Here is a 16,769-nt window from a genome sequence, read left to right on the forward strand (position 1 = left end):
GCCTGGGCTCTGAATGGCTCCAGGCTCGCCCATTAGGGCTGTGCCATGGCAACAACTGCAGCCCCCCTGCTTGCCACACCAGGTAGTGTTTGCTGCTGCTGCCCACCCAGAAATCGTGCCATGGTAGGCTGCCGTGACGCTCCCCCCGGCGCCCCCCGGGCACCCTGGGGGGCAGCAGCAGCAAACACTGGCTGGCCCGCAAGCAGGGGAGGCAAGGGGCCACTTTTCCCCGTGCTCTGTACCAGCTCCTTCCCTGCCAGCAATCAGGGGGTCGGGGCTGTGCGCTGCCCCCCACCTGTACCATGGGGCTGTGGGGGCACTGGGAGTGAGCAGGCATGGGAGCACAGGGCCAGCGCCAGCAGGGCCCAGAGCAGGGCAGCAGGAGTACAGGGTCCCGGCTGGCAGGGCCAGTTCCCCCTCTCCCTGCTGGTGCAGCCCAGCCTGGCTCCACAGACCCCTGCCAGCCTGTGCCCTGCTCTGGGCCCCGCCAGTGCTGACCCTGAGACATTGGTCCCAAGACATTGGAATACTGGTCCCAAGATGGTGACCAGGGAGGAGGGCACCTGTCAAGGGGCGAGGCTACCATGGCCCTTGACAGCTTGCCAAAACTGGGTAAGCGGCCCTCCGCCCAAAATAATTTCTGCCCCTGTACTAATTGCTAGCCATGTCATCTTATTTCCTGAGGTATCCACTTCTTACGTGCTGTTCCATTCCATTGTTGGCTAGTTTAGGCAGCTCCCTGATCTTCTAATTTCTAAAGATCTTCTCTTTCCATATGTAGCTCTCCCTGTACATTTCATATAGAATCTGAGTGCCTAGGTCCCTAGGACTTTGGTGATGCCACACATAATTGCCTTTGAAATTCTAGCCTTTGCTCAAGGCAGACAAGGTTCTTTGGGTGAATCTGATATCTTTTATTAGAACAACTTAAATAGTAGGAGAAAAAAATTAGCAAGCTTTCGGGTTTAAAACCCCTTCATTTATTTATTGAGCCTTTGCTCAGTAAATTTATCCCAGAATTTCTGAGAGTTTTGCCATGGACTTTAACAGGACCTGATTTCACCTTTGGTCATTAATATAAAGCTCAAAACTGTTAATGGTTATTCTTTCTCTAGTGGCAGTAAACTGCATATTGACTGCAAATATTTGCTTTCAATATTTCATAGCTAATAAAGCTTTTCAGAATATTTTCAAGCAAAAAATGGTCATAAGCTGATGGAGAATAGGTTTAGGTTGGAGATCAGAAGGCAATATTTTGCAGTTAGGGTGGCCAAAATCTGGAACCAACTTCCCAGGGAAGTGGTCCTCGCCCCTACCTTGGGCATATTCAAGAGGAGGTTGGACGATCACCTGTCTGGGGTCTTGTGAACCCAGTATTCATTCCTGCCTGTGGCAGGGGGTCAGGCTAGATGATCTGCTCAGGTCCCTCCTGACCCTAGCTACTATGAAACTATGAAGGCATAGTTAGTACAGGTAGTCATGTGCTGCCATCAGGTTCCCACCACTAGATGTCACCCTGATAAAGTTAGTCATGGAGGAGTCTACTTTGAATTTAAAACCTGATAGCAAGTAAGGAAAGAACAGAGAAGAAAACAGGATGAAAGTGGGGGGGAACATGCAAAAGCTTAAAACTTACTGCAAAACAAGAAGACTACTGAAGAGGAAGTATGTGGACAATCATCAGTGTAAAATTACAACACAGGGGAGGAGCATTTAAAAATGTAACTGAAAAAACACAAAGGATAAGATTGTGTTGTCTCAAATATTAGGAACAATTCTTTCTTTTTTTTAATGCTAATAAGGCAGCCTCTTAACTTCTGCCTCAGGTTCAATTTGGAAGAGTGCACTACTAGAGCAAAATCCCAAGCCTCCGGGCCAAATCTGGCCCAGAGAGCCATGGCATATGGCCCATGGGACTCCCCACAAGTTGAAAAATTTGGTGGATGGCAGTGCACACCAGCTGCACCCTCACCATGCACTAGATTTGGCCTGCAGGCAGATCAGGCACAGCCTATCCTGCCTGCAGGTCAAACAGGTTGGCATTGTATTAGAGCATCCCACACCAAACAAAAGGGAAAAATAAAGTCCTTCCAAATAGCGTAAATAAAAGATCCTGCATTAAGACCTGGCTAAGAGGATTCTGAGGCACAAGCTATGAACTGAATCTTTCTCTGTATCAAGCTGGCTACATTTTTCAATGTTGTTAACTCATAACATATAGACAAGGGAACAATAAGAGAAGAAACCAGATTAAGACAATTGTAGTCCAGGCTAACGTTGCAAATCTGTCTCCAGAGTAAGACTGCCTTGTCAAAATTGCCAGCTATAAAAGGGGCATGATCAGGAATATCTGTATGAAGAAAGGCTTTTCAAACTGAGGGTTATTTTTTAGAAGCACAACTACATGAAGGCTGCTTGTCAGGGGGAAGACTTAGGGGGATATTTGGGAGTGGAATTGAGCAATACAGCAGTCAAGCTAAAGAAAGGCTATTTGGTTCAGTGTGGATTTGAGAAGTGTATATGGTAGAAGGCAGGTTAAGGCAGAAGAATTTCACTGGGTGCAGGTTGGATCAGCTGTGTGTGACACCCTTGTGCCACAGTGCACAGGATATGGGGTATAGGAGAAGAGTCTACACTTGACTCAGGTCGGCTAGGGAAGAACTATGTGGCAAGTGAGCATTTCAAGAGGAAGGGAATATTAGAAAAGACCACAGGGGAGGGCACTAACAGGACAGCTAGTGAAGAGAAACAAGCAAGCAAGGGGACAGAGTGAAACTCCCAGTGTACTGACACTAGATTTTCAAGGTGCCAAAGGAATGGTTACACTTGTTTTCTACTTAGGCATGAAGCGTGAGTGATTAGGGACAAAAACTGGCAAGATACAACAGGAAGCTGGAGTCTGGTACCACCGCTTTAAGGTGCATTGGTGGTTTCATTCATCCTGGAATAAGAACAGGTCATCTAAACAGAGAGCAGGGGCCAGCAGTTACCTGCATCTGGCACAGGATCCAGCCATTAGTGGTATTGTTGGGCCAGGTTTCATTGGGGTTTGGGTTTCTTGGGTGTAAGAGGAATGGAGCACCCTAGTTCTCCATTGGCCTGCTCCAATTTGGGCCTCCCCGCTCTCCCCCACCCCGGGCTGAAGGCCTGGGCTCTAAGAAGTTCCCTACAGCGCTCGGAAGTGGAGCATCTCCATCTGATCCCTCATTTGATGAGGGTCAATTTGTTGCATGCCTGACCACTTTTAAAGCGCTCTAGGGCAGGGCTGTGGAGTGCTTTCAGGGGGGCAATCCTGCAAGGAATGTAACTGCTGTCTGTGCCCTAAAGGTTTGCTGCTGCAGCAGGAGAAGCCGGACTTGCGGCTGGGGGCGGGCAGGGCTCCTCGTGCCCCAGGGCGGAGAGAAGGCGGGGCCGCGGGCCAGAGGGATGGATGCTGAGGCGGGGCTGGAGGGGGAGGGCAGCTGCGGGCTCCAGACCGGGCATCTCCCCGCTCCCGCCGGGCTCTGCTGCGCGAGGGGCTGCCCGGGCTCGCCGCTGCTCCAGCGGGGTCGAGAGAGGCTGTAAGTAAACTTCGGATCCCGGCATGTCCTAGCAGAGGGGCGGCGGCGGGGGGCCGAGAGCTGCAGCTGGCGGCACAGGAGGGAACGGCTCCAATGTTTGCAGAGGGAGACGGTGCCGGCCAGGGCATCACCCGGACCGCGCCCGCGAGCGCCGCCCCCTGCGCCGGAGCACTGGGGTCGCCGCGCCGCGCCACCCGGGGCAGCCCACGTGACCGCACTTCGGCTCCTTCCCGGCCGCGCCGCGCCACCCGCCAGCGACTGGAGCAGCCTCAGACTTAGCGAGCAAAGCAAAATGTTTGTTCAGGGGGGTCCCACGTGGCTCTGCCTTTAAAGGACAGGATTCCCCATCCCCAAGGGCATTCTGACGGGAGATAACAACTCTGGGCAGTATTTCAACTACTCCAGCTAGCCTCTTCTGTACCGCTGCATCTTCCGCAAAGCTCGGGCAACTGTTAAAAGGTTTAAAAAATGGAAATGCAAGGAAAGGTTTGAGAAGAATTGCTGACACGTGCCAAAATGCAAGGCACTCTTTGCAAGAAGAGCTGGTGCTCTTGAACGGTGTATGGTGCAATTGTGCAGCCGCAGCTGAAGTTTTAAAAGAGATGAAACTCAAAAGACAACTTCATGATACTGGGTTGTTGGTTGTAGCCGTGTTGGTCTAAGGCCATAGGCGGGCAAGAGATGATAGCTTTTATTAGACCAGCTGACTAGCTGTGGTGTCTTTTTTCCAACTACTCGGTTGGTCTAGTAAAAGATATCACATCTACCAGAAGAATCTTGCCAAATGTCAAGATAGTTTTTTCTTTCCTCTTTCTCTTATAGGACCAGCTCCTCAAGTCTTTGCTGCCATTGACTTCAGGGGAAGTTCTCCATGAGTGAGGTCCGCTGAGTTTGGATCCTAGTTTATTCAGCAGAGTAATGAGCTAGCTCTCACCTTACAAAATGGAATGGGCACATTTATAAAGAGAAATCCTGTTTATAAAACAGAGCATGAAGTGAGTGGCAATGAATTGCCCCTTCTGAATCACAGGTTGATATTTTCGGGAGGTTTTTTTATTGCTTCATTGATATGCAGTGAGCATAGTAACTGCAACTTTTTCATTATATAACAATTGCAATCTACTTAGCCAAATAATTCTATTTAGTTGAATCTTCAAAACTAGATGTTAAATTTAATGGGGTTTTTTTGTTTTCATGGAGGCACTAGAGATTGCTGCTACTTTGCCAGTTCATAAGACACGGTATAGTGGAATTACTAAAGTCTCATGTTTAAGACTCTCCTGTTATTGGACAGATTAAACAAGTATTTTCTGTTAATTATGTCTTCAGAAGCCAAGTGGACTTTGATAATTAAGCACTTCTGATTCCTTGTACACAGCTGAAACCTGTGCTTCCCTGGGTGCATTCACTCGCTGTGTTTCTTTTTATGATGTTGCTTATTTGCATTTCCTGAAAGAGCCATCAAATCAACTTTTAGTATCAACAGCTGTCATCCCAGCTGATTGCCTTTGTGGTATATTTCACTATATCTGTCCTCCTCCCAGTACCACAAGCCTTTAGTAGCTGGAAGGTATTGTGGGAATCCTCATGCACAGGATAAATATGGTATTGGAATAGAAGAAGCAGTTAGCTGTATCAGTCAGGCAGAAGGCAGACTAGATTTTCACTTTATGAACTAGATTTAGCTAGCCTATAAAGTGCATATCTATCCAGTCTCCTATTAAAATGGGTCTCGGATGCTTTAATAAATGAACAATAATTGCACATCTAACTTTCCAGATTATGATTTGGGTGAAGTTCCTTCCAGAAAGGAAGATTAGAAAGATAACATTGTCTGTACCAGAGGACAGTGCTTCAGGCACTCATTTTGGTCTATGTGGCTCAACTGGGCTGGAAAATATGTTAATACTGGGTACATTTACACATCCGTTAATGCGCTTTTCCTAATGCAGATTAACTTTAGTACTTCCAATGTGAGGTACTAAATTAATGCGCATTAGGCTGCCTTAGTTTACAGTAGCACAAGTGCACACTTTTTCGATGATGCTTAATGCACAGTAACCTGTTTTACTGTGCATTAACACAATAGCATGTTTTTTTGTGCACTGCTTTAATGCGCAGTAAAATAGACTACTGTGCATTAAAGCACATGTATAGACGTTCCCACTGAGAGGTGTATTGAAACATTCTGGGGGTTTCTAGGATAATGTTTAATGGGATTGTTTCATATTTTAATTCTCTACTAGATTTTATATGTTAATTTTTTTTCTCTTGTGTTATATGTTATTTTGTTCAGGTGTAACCTGCCCTGAGCCTTCATTGGGAGGGTAGCATATAAATCTAGTAAATGAATAAGTATGGGAAACAGAAACAATTAACATCACTCACAAAAGCTTTTTAACATCCAAAAAGTTGCCTCAGTGCGAAGAAGTCAAAGTGAAACATAAGGTTCTCCATGATGTTTTGCTCAGAGAAGTAATCAAAATATTGCCACAGATTTTTGTTGTGGAAAGCAGTAGTATTGCTTCTCCCCCAACCTTTCACAATCATGCATGAGGTCTCAAAAACCCCATTATTTTAAAAATAACAATTTCTGGGCTCATTTTATTTGTCTGCTACTTCCTCAGTCTGAAGCCTGCACTTGGTTCATGTTTCAAGCTATTCTCTACAACCAGGTGGGCTAGAAATTTACTTTGTTTAGTTAAGTTTCTCAATTTATATTTTTAATCACATGATCTCAGGATCTGGAGCTTTAAGGAAACATCAGGTATCCCATGACTTGTTATAATATTAGGATTTTTAGAGAGAGGGATTGATGGGAAGCTGGGTGACAGCGACCACAAGCTGATCACCTTCACCATCCGCCGTAAAGCTGGCAAGTCAGTCAGCAACACTGAAGTCCTTGACTTCAGAAAAGCTGACTTTGACAAGCTCAGGAGGCTCGTCAGTGAGGCCCTAAGGGACCATGACCCCAGGGGGAGGGGAGGTCAGGAAGAGTGGTCGCTCCTCAAGGGAGCGATCCTCAATGCACAAGCTAATTCTATTCCGTCTTGGAGGAAAGGCAGCAAGAGGGCACAGCAGCCCCCCTGGCAATCCAGGGATCTAGCAGACCCCCTGAGGCTAAAAAGAAAGGCCTACAAAGGATGGAGGATGGGATTCACCTCCAAGGAAGAATATTCTGCACTGGTCCAGTCCTGCAGGGATCAAACCAGGAAAGCCAAGGCTGCAACTGAACTCTAACTAGCTTCGAGCATCAAGGACAATAAAAAGTCCTTTTTCAGATATGTGGGGAGCCGGAGGAAAAGCAAAGGCAACATTGGACCCCTACTGAACCAGATGGAACAACTGACGCCCAGGAAAAAGCCAACCTATTAAATGGGTACTTTGTGTCAGTCTTTCATCAGTCCCATGGGACGCCCATACCCGCTATGGGACAGGGAGGTCTGGGTGAGGGAGATTCCCTGCCCTCCAGCAATGCTGACCTCGTGAAGGAACACCTTGAGAGGCTGGATACCTTCAAGTCAGCCGGCCCTGACAGTCAACACCCCAGGGTACTCAAGTAGCTGGCAAGCATCATAGCCCAGCCCCTGGCACAGATCTTTGAAAACTCCTGGTGCTCTCGTGTAGTGCCCGAAGACTGGAAGAAGGCCAGTGTGGTGCCTATCTTCAAGAAAGGGAGGAAAGTGGATCTGGCAAACTATAGGCCCATCAGCCTGACTTCTGTCCCAGGGAAGATCTTAGAAAAGTTTATTAAAGAGGCCATCCTTAATGGACTGGCCGATGCCAACATCCTGAGGGATAGCCAGCATGGGTTTGTTGCAGGTAGGTCTTGGTTGACCAATCTCATTTCCTCCTATGACCAGGTGACCTATCACCTGGACAAGGGAGAAGAGATTGATGTCATATTTTGACTTAAAAAAAGCCTTCAATCTGGTATCCCATGATCACCTCTTGGCGAAACTGGCTAGTTGTGACCTTGGGTCCACCACACTCCACTGGCTGGGAAATTGGCTCCGTGGTCAGACCCAGAGGGTAGTAATTGACAGAAGTCAATCATCACGGTGCCCTGTGACCAGTGGGGTCCCCCAAGGCTCTGTCCTTGGACCTATATTGTTCAACATCTTAATTAATGATGTGGAACTTGGCCAGTCAGAAGCATTCACACCAGGAGGGCGATCCAGGCTGACCTGGACAGGCTCAGCAAATGGGCGGACGAGAACCTGATGGTGTTTAACACTGAAAAATGCAAGGTTCTCCACCTTGGGAGGAAAAACCTGCAGCATCCTTATAGGCTCGGCAGTGCTATGCTGGCTAGCACTACGGAAGAAAGAGACTTGGGGGTCATCATTGACCACAAAATGAACACGAGCCTGCAATGCGATGCTGTGGCTAGTAAAGCAACCAAAATGTTGGCTTGCATCCATAGATGCTTCTCAAGCAAATCCGAGGACATCATTCTCCCCTTGTACTTGGCCTTGGTGAGGCCGCAGCTGGAGTACTGTGTCCAGTTTTGGGCTCCACAATTCAAAAAGGATGTGAAGAAGCTTGAGAGAGTCCAGAGAAGAACCACACGCATGATCAGAGGTCAGGAAAACAACCTTATGACGATAGGCTGAGAGCCATGGGGCTCTTTAGCCTGGAAAAGCACAGGCTCAGGGGTGATCTGATGGCCACCTATAAGTTTACCAGGGGGGAACATTTGTTCACCAGAGCGCCCCAAGGGATGACGAGGTCGAACAGTTATAAACTCCTGTAAGACCATTTCAGGCTGGACATAAGGAAGAATTTATTTTCTGTCCGAGCCCCCAAGGTCTGGAACAGCCTGCCATCGGAGGTGTTTCAAGCACCTGCATTGAACACCTTCAGGAGTAAATTGGATGCTTATCTTGCTGGGATCCTATGACCCCAGCTGACTTCCTGCCCCTCGGGCGGGGGGCTGGACTCGATGATCTTCTGAGGTCCCTTCCAGCCCTAATGTCTTTGAAATCTATGAAATATTAGGATTTTTAGAGAGAGGGATTGTACTGGTTTGAAGAGCACCCTGAAATCTTTCTACTTGTTGAGAACAAAAGAATAGCGCTAACCATCTATAAGAAATCTCCCAACATCATAACTCTAAAAATCTGAGACAGACTCAAAGAGAAATGCAAAAGGAGGCTAAGATTTTTGGCTGAAATTCTGCGATGATATTTAGAAAGCAGCTCACGCAGGTGCTCGCCATGGAATGTACGAAGGCATCAAATGAGCAATTGGTCCAGTCAAGAAGAAAACAGCTCCACTAAAACACTTAAATGGAAATGTCAAACAAAGGGACTAGAAGTGACTTGACAACCATAGAGGTATCTCCCTGCTGAGCATCGGTGGAAAAATTGTCACTTGCATCTTGCTGCCTAGGCTGCAATCTCTAGGTGAAAGAATCTATCCTGAAAGCCAATGCAGTTTTTGCTCAGGACACTCCAACATTGATACAATATTTTCAGTCAAGCATCTGCAAGAGAAGTGTAGAGAAAAATGAATACTACTGTACATAGCCTTCATCAGTATGACAAAGGCCTTCCATACAGTCAACAAACAAGGGCTTTTTACTATTGTGAAGAAACTGGGTGGTCCCTCCAAACTGTTGAATGTAATTCGCTCATTGCATCAAGGTATGAAGGCAACTGTAGTGTATTGAAACAAATGCCTTTGACATCAACAACAAGATGAAACGGGTGTGTTTTAGCCCCCATGCTTTTCATTCCTACTTCTTCATGCATTCAAAGACAGCAATGATAGTATTTATCTTCAAACCAGACTAGATGAGGCTTGTTCAACACCACCAGGTTTAGAGCAAAAATCAAGCTGAAAGAACTGGTTCTGAGAGATTTCCTGTTTGTGGATGACACAGCCTTGTTTGCCTACAGTGAATTTTCCCTGCAAAATCTCTTGGGTAAATTCTGTGAATCATGCAAGAGCTTCAGGATGGCAATTATTCTGAAGAAGACTATAATCATGTACCAAGCGGTGAAAGAACATCACTCTGGAGGATAAATCTCTTGGTATCATTGACAGTTTTTGCTGTTTGGGTTCTACAATTAGCAGGAAACTTGACCTTCAGACTGAACTGGCTAACAGAATCAGAAAAGCAGCTAAGAATTTTGGGCTATTACAAAAATATGCATGGAATAATAGGAGACTATCAGCTAAGGTGCAGGTGTGAATCTATGTGGCTTGTGTACTGTCATGCCAGCTTTATGGTTCAGAAACATGGAGTACATATACAAGGCATATTAAGAGACTGAACAACTTCCACATGAGATTTCAGGATCTTACACAGACAATAAAGTGGGAAGACAGAATACTGAACACAGAGGTACTGGAATGCGCGGGACTGAGACACTTAGAAACCACTATCAAGAAGAGGAAGTTGCGATGGATTGGCTATGTCAGAAGAATGGGAGAAGACCGCATCCCTAAGAATATTTTGTATAGTGAGATTTGAGATGGCTTTAGAAAGTGGGGTTGCCATGTATGGTGGTACCACAATGTGTGCAAAAATTATATTAAGCCGTTCAACATCAATGTAGAAAGCTGGGAGGAATGCACAGTAGTCTGGAGGGAACATCTGGCACTGAATGCAGCTCAACATGGAGTGGCTTTGATCTAGAAGATGGAAGCAAAGTGAGAAAGAAGGAAGCAGCATGCTGTTAATTTGGACTCCAATTTAGACAACATATGGATCTGTGAAACTTGTAACAAGCTGTGTCGCTCTCAAATTAGACTTGTCAACTACAAATGGAATCATCAGGCATCTGACTAGACCTTTTATGTGTACACCATGATCTAGAATAGTGGTTCACATCCTATTTGCTATAGTAAGCCACACTTGCAGCTCTCAGTGTGGTATGTGGGCCATACCCACACAGTGTACTTCCTGTGTATCCATTTAACAGGATGAAACATGAGCCACAGCAGTGTGCTGATTGGGCTGCATGCGGGCCATGGGTTGAGAACTGATCTAGAGGATTGACTTGCCTACAAATGATAATGGCAGTAGCATGATTGATAAGAGTCAGAAGCCAACAATAGATTGGAAGAGACATATTTTTTGTCTTAGAGAAGGGGAAATGTGGAATCATTAATTTTATTTATTGAGTTTTGTGTGGCACTTTTCACAATAGTGTGATTGAGTAACTCACAAACATTAACATTTTTTTCTCCACAATGACACAATGCCTTTTCTCCACAAAGACTAGTTGTGGTGAGGTGAACAAACCTAAGCCAGGGAAGAAAAGAGTTTAACCTACTTGGCTCCAGACTGAGGCTCTAGTTGATCCTGCTGTGTAACAGGATCTGTGATGTTATGCCCAGAGGAAATGCTATCTAGAGGGAATAATCAGAAGAGAAACATGAAACTTAGAGGAGGAGGTGGCCGTCAGAGACACAATAGTCTCTTTCTCTCCCTCGCTAGATTCTTAGAGCCATGCTCTGAAAGAGTTGCACATAGTGAAAAATCATGAACCAAATTCTGATATTATTGGTAAACATCTGGAGTCACTTCAATGCAAGATTTAAATATTATATTTAACAGTCATTACAGCCTGTACCATAGGCAAATGGTACAGAGTTATGAAAAGATGAGAAGCGCACTATAAATGTAGTCACAGAAATATGCTTCTTAATATTGCATCCTGACACTGAAACACAATAATAGCATTGTTGTAACTTAGCATTAGTATATACTGATTCAACACCATGATGCCTGTATCACAATGCAGTATCGGGGCATTCCAGTGCAGTCAACTTACAGCTCCTAAGTCCTTTCCATGTAACTGCCAATCTTTTCTCACATGTTTGAGAGCTAAGAAAAAGAGAAGTATCTCTCCATCTCCATTTTATCACTTCCGCTTGCCTCCTTCTTTGCTTCTATGAATATAAATGTGCTACCTCTAGCAAGACAGCAACAGGTGCTTTTAGGATCTTCACTGTACCTAGAGTGAAGAGGAATGAAGAAGCTCCATTCTAAGCTATCCATTTTCCAGAAAAGTACATACACCATTCTAAAGAAGGTGTCATTTGTATAGGACATCAACAATCCTAAAAACCTCTTGTGAATGAAAATATCATTTCAGAATGTTAAGAAAAAAACTGCAACGGTGTATTTTAACACTTGTCTTAAATCCAGCACTTATTTTTTAGGGTTCCTCTACAATGGAAGGTATGACAGGAGATAACCATACTGTGGATTACGATGAAGTTCAGAAAAGGGAGACTGGGAAGAATACAGGAAACCGATGCAATTTGGTAACATTCATTTAAATAAAAAAGGGTTCTTGTGCTTCGTGACAATGTTTGCTTCTTGAACCAGAGCTGATCCAGAGACATGGGACTAGATCCTAATCAACTTCAGGCACCTAAATAGGACTAAGGTGAAATTTAGCTGCATAATACACTAAGGCTATACATGTTTGTTCATGCTCTAATTAGAATGCTCCAGCATCATCTCATCATCATGTGTATTAAGCCCATGCACATTTTAAAATGGCCATGGGACATTCGATGAGGTTTAGATGAAGTACCCCACAGCCGTTTTAACGTGTGGGGGCTTAATATATGTGATAGTGAGCCTTTTTAATTAGAGTAGCTGTCTGGGAACTGCTCTAACTAAAGTGCCCCCACCCCCATCCAGATATATAGGCAGCCAAAGAGCAACCAAAATTGGTTTCTCTCAGCAGCTGGCAAATCACCTAAGCATCTTGCCTCCATTTAGATGCCTAAAAAAAGCCTAGGTGCCCAGGCATGGGCTGCTGTATGTGCTCAGAGGGAATCTAGATCAGCCACCTTGGCCTCTAACCTCTACATATACTCTTGTCATGTTTCAGATTGGTGCGAGGAGGCACTTGACTCTGTACACCTGCAGTTCCTTAGGTGGGCTCCAACCTTACCTAGCATTTGTTTGATGCTCCAGTTATAAACACAGTTCCATGCACAAGACAGAGCAGGGAGAATGATGGTGCCATCTTTTACCAGTTACTCTAGGTGTGACAGAGCACTTGCCCAAGAAATCAGAGCTCTTGGTTCTAGGACTACCTTACCCTGAAAGTATTAAAACCCACATCTACCATTTCCTGTAAGAGAGCCCTAATTGCTAAGTTGTAGGCTAAGCTTGGTAGGAGCACTGTCCCCAATTCCTCTGGAAATTAGCTCACTGAGCAGCGAACAGTGCAAAATTCACAGGGCCAAAAGGATTTCCGAAGGAGTCCTGAGTTTGCTGCCTCTGAGTTAGCCAGGCCTGTCCCTCACTTTTTTTTCCATGTGCACTTTTAACCAGGCAGAATTCATTGGGTTGCTGTCATAGAGGTTGTTGTGCTTGATACTGAACTTGGTGCTGGTCTTAGGTAGGTCTTGCTGGATTGCAGCATAAGAGAAGTGCCTCCCTTACAGTCCTGGGTCAGATCCTGTAAGGTCTGTAAGCTAACTCCCCAGAATTCCAGGGAGGAGCAGGAATTCAGACATGTATACCTGGTGTGGCTAGGATTCCTATAGAGTACATATAGGTACCTGCCTGCTGAGTGACCAGGCATTCAGAATCAGTCTTAGGAGGTACCTAGGTCTCCTCAGTGTACAGGAATCCAAGCCTGTAAATTTGGATCACATTTTGGGTCAAGACACTTCAGACATTGCAACAACTAAGTATGAAGTGCCTTGGAGGGTGAATAGGATCTGATTCCTGCTTTTCCTTTAAGGCTAAAATATCAGAGCATTGTAAATCTTGTAACAATATTGGGACAAGGAGATAAAGAAGAAATGGCACATTTCATTGTGTTTAATCAAAGACCAGGCTAAAAAAAACACACAAAGCTTGGGCCAGCTAAGTGGTTGAGCGAGCACAATTCAGAGCCTTGTGAAGGCTGTGCTCCACCAGCTGCAAAAAGCCCAATAGTTATCACTGTATTCTAGCAAAGATATCCTTAAAATTTCCCTTTAAAAGTGTCTTTTTTCAAAATTGCCATGTCATGATGAGAAAGAAGAGGCCAGTAAACAACATTTGTTACAGTAAAAAAAAAGCCTCTGTTGATGCACAGAAACGATTCAGGCTGCTCCTGCTTATTCTGAGGGCAGTGGGCTCTATCACTAGAGCCTGTAGAATATTGAATTACACCTTTCAAACCAGCTCTTTGAAAGGTCAGCATCTCTGGGCCAAGCTCCAAGGTGAATTTCAATGGATGCAATTTATACCACCTGCAGGCCCTTGAGGCCTCCTCCCTTTATAAGTTACATAATGCCTTCAACTGTCCCTACTCAAACTTTGTGAAGTTTTTTGATTCCCTTAGACTTACTTAACTGACAAAAAGGTATATTTTAACTACAGGAAAAACATGCACTAGGTCTCCCACCAGAAAATACTGGTGGAGGTAAGGCTGCTTAGTTTTACTGTGAGGTAAACTCCACGTTATCAGCCATGGATGGGGGCACGGTGCCAGTCTTGCTTACCTACATGTAGTGCCTTGTCTCCACTTCAGATTTTACAGCAAGATAATGATGCACCATTGTTATCTTACCAGAAAAAAAAAACACAAGACAAGAAAATAGCTTTGTGTTAGTGAAGATAAAGCCTTCAACTAACACATATTTAACCTTATGTTACTTGCCTGCTGCCTCTTTTCCCTTATGCAGCCTCTCGGAGTTTGGCTCTCTGATTTATGTCAGCCCCATTGTCACGTACAGCAGTTTGGTTCTTGAGAATGATTCTGGGCGATAGAACTGAATGTGCTTTGGGACTCCTCCAACCTCCTAACCTGAAGCAGATTTATCACTTCCAAATAACTAACACCAATTAGTTTCTCCAAATCTAATACTCTTTGCTGATGACTGGATATATGCCAAGTTAGCAGTTTTAGAGCTCAGCTATTTCTAGGCTCTTTGAGGCTACATTATTTTTTTTTTTTGGATTATTAAAGGTGATGCACCTTGTGAGCAATAAATATAATAATAGCTTACCCCCAGACATACCTTTATTGCATGAGATGTGTGAGCATTTCAACATTAGCATATATATTTTCTTTTTTATACCTATGCAATCTGTTTCCCTCTCAATGAGGTACTGAGCATAGGATAGTTTTTAAATGTACTATCCAATAATAATGCATGCTGTGTTTTTATGCTAAAAGTTTTACTTAATTCTGCTTTCACTGAAATCAATGATAATTTTGTCACCCACTTCAGTAGATGTGTGATCAAGCAGTGCCTACCTGGCAACAGAAAATTCCATTTTTAATTGAGATGATCTAATTTTGCATAATTTGTAAAATGGTAAATGAGGTAGGAAATGCTAAGACTGTGTGTGCTTGAGGCTGGGGTTGAGGAGAATGAAAATATAGTTTGTTGAAATGTCCCTTACACTGTAGTCCACTGCCTGGGCATCATAAATTGAAAGATTTTCAGTTTGTCCTACAGATGCAGTTAAAATGTGCTGAGTGAATAGACTGTTGTATTCTAAAGTTTCTGGATTTCATTTCCTCATGCATTATTTTGCTTGTGTTATTAGTGCATATCTCTGCTTTTGAAATTAATTTATTTTATCTTAAGACCTTGTAATGAAAACTTCTCTTATGGCAGTTAACTTCCTGGAATGAGCATCTATTTTAAAATCACCTCAAAAGAATGTAATCTAAGGCAGAAATCTAAATATAAATATCCTCAGCTCAGGTACTTACTATCTGAAACCTCACATGTCTAAGCTGCTTCACCTTTAATAGTGATTATTTTATCATTTATATAATATATGGGAGATATAAAGTGAAAGGGCAGTAATGCAGAAGGCTAAGATGGTTGATGAATTCTTTAATCTCTCCATAAATTTGATGTATTTTTTTTCCTTTTTCCAATCTTTTCAGAATATGGATCTACAAGTTACCACCAGGACACCAGAAGTGGCTGCACTTTTCCATTTAGAGAATAAACATCATTTTGATGAGTTTGAGTGCTCTTCAGATCAATACCGCAAGCAGGATCTCTTTCCTAAGTGGCATTTGCCAGTGAAAATAGCTTTTGCATTGGCATTGTTAACATTTATCTATACTTTTCTGAGAGATGTCATCTACCCTTTTGTAACTATTAATGAAAATGCTTTCTATAAAATTCCAATTCTAGTGATAAACAAAGTTTTACCAGTGGTTTCAATCACTCTTTTGGCACTGGTTTATTTACCAGGAGCATTAGCTGCTGGGTTCCAGCTCTATTATGGCACAAAATATAAACAATTTCCACAGTGGTTAGATAAGTGGATGTTATCAAGGAAACAGTTTGGACTTCTCAGTTTCTTCTTTGCCACAATGCATGCATGCTATAGCTTGTGTTATCCAATGAGAAGATCTTACAGATACAAGCTGCTGAATTGGTCATACCAACAGGTATGGTCAGGTCACACATGTCAAACACTTGCATCCAGATAGTGTCTTCATCTTGTTCACATTCGCAGGCCTGGGGGAAATACTTTCATTTGAATCTGAAGCAACTCCACAAAGCTTTCCATTTAAAAGCTGTGGGGCAGTTTATTTCCATTAATATGCCACAGTGCTTTGAAGTGAAAGAGCTAGATCTAAAGAATGGAACAGAGTGAAAAATCCTAGGTTATCATATTTTGCTGAGCAAGTCATTTCCTTTATTTGTACTGCAGTTAAACTGTCTGTAAAATGGCTATAATTATATATGTTTTGCAGTAATTAGCTGTTTGCAAAGTGCTTGAGATCCTCCATATGAATATTTTCCAAATCATGGCTGGAAGATTTCAAAGAGTTGTAAAATTTTCATTAAAGTTATATATCAGATTTCGGCTAATAGTACATAATTACTTTATTCAGAGGATAGGATGTTTTCAAGAATTCTTGAGAGTTCTGCATGTAGGCCAGCTCGTTACTACAGAATATGCAAAATTAGAATCTTTAAAGCTGACCTACGTGGCTTGTTAGGCATTCCCCTGGCATTCAGGAATCTCCAAGCAGTATAGTATCACTAAACCATTCCCAGCCCCTGATGCGGAGCATGCGTCCAAGACGGGGGGGAAAATGACTCTAGAGCACATTGCACTAGGATTAAACAGCCTCTGGCAGTTGTAACTTTAAAGATCAGGGCCCCTGAATCCCAGCCTTTGTAAACCTTTGTTTTCAGTACAGCTCAATATATCATGTGTTTTAGGTTGGGGGGGGGGTGTCAATCAGAGCAGAATGG

General features: G+C 43.8%; 1 protein-coding gene across 1 annotated transcript in view; it reads left to right on the top strand.

The window, feature by feature from the left end:
• Positions 1-4,449: 4,449 nt before the first annotated feature.
• STEAP1 (STEAP family member 1) overlaps positions 4,450-16,769 on the top strand; it is a 16,152-nt gene continuing 3,832 nt past the window's right edge. Inside the window, exons 1-3 of the mRNA XM_025191663.1 lie at positions 4,450-4,555; positions 11,739-11,843; positions 15,437-15,952. Coding sequence (XP_025047448.1) covers positions 4,508-4,555; positions 11,739-11,843; positions 15,437-15,952 — 669 coding nt within the window. The 5' untranslated portion in view covers positions 4,450-4,507. The remainder of the gene's footprint in view (positions 4,556-11,738; positions 11,844-15,436; positions 15,953-16,769) is intronic.

This window comes from Alligator sinensis, unplaced genomic scaffold, assembly GCF_000455745.1.
Source record: "Alligator sinensis unplaced genomic scaffold, ASM45574v1 scaffold303_1, whole genome shotgun sequence".
In the NCBI taxonomy this organism is placed as follows: Eukaryota; Metazoa; Chordata; order Crocodylia; family Alligatoridae; genus Alligator; species Alligator sinensis.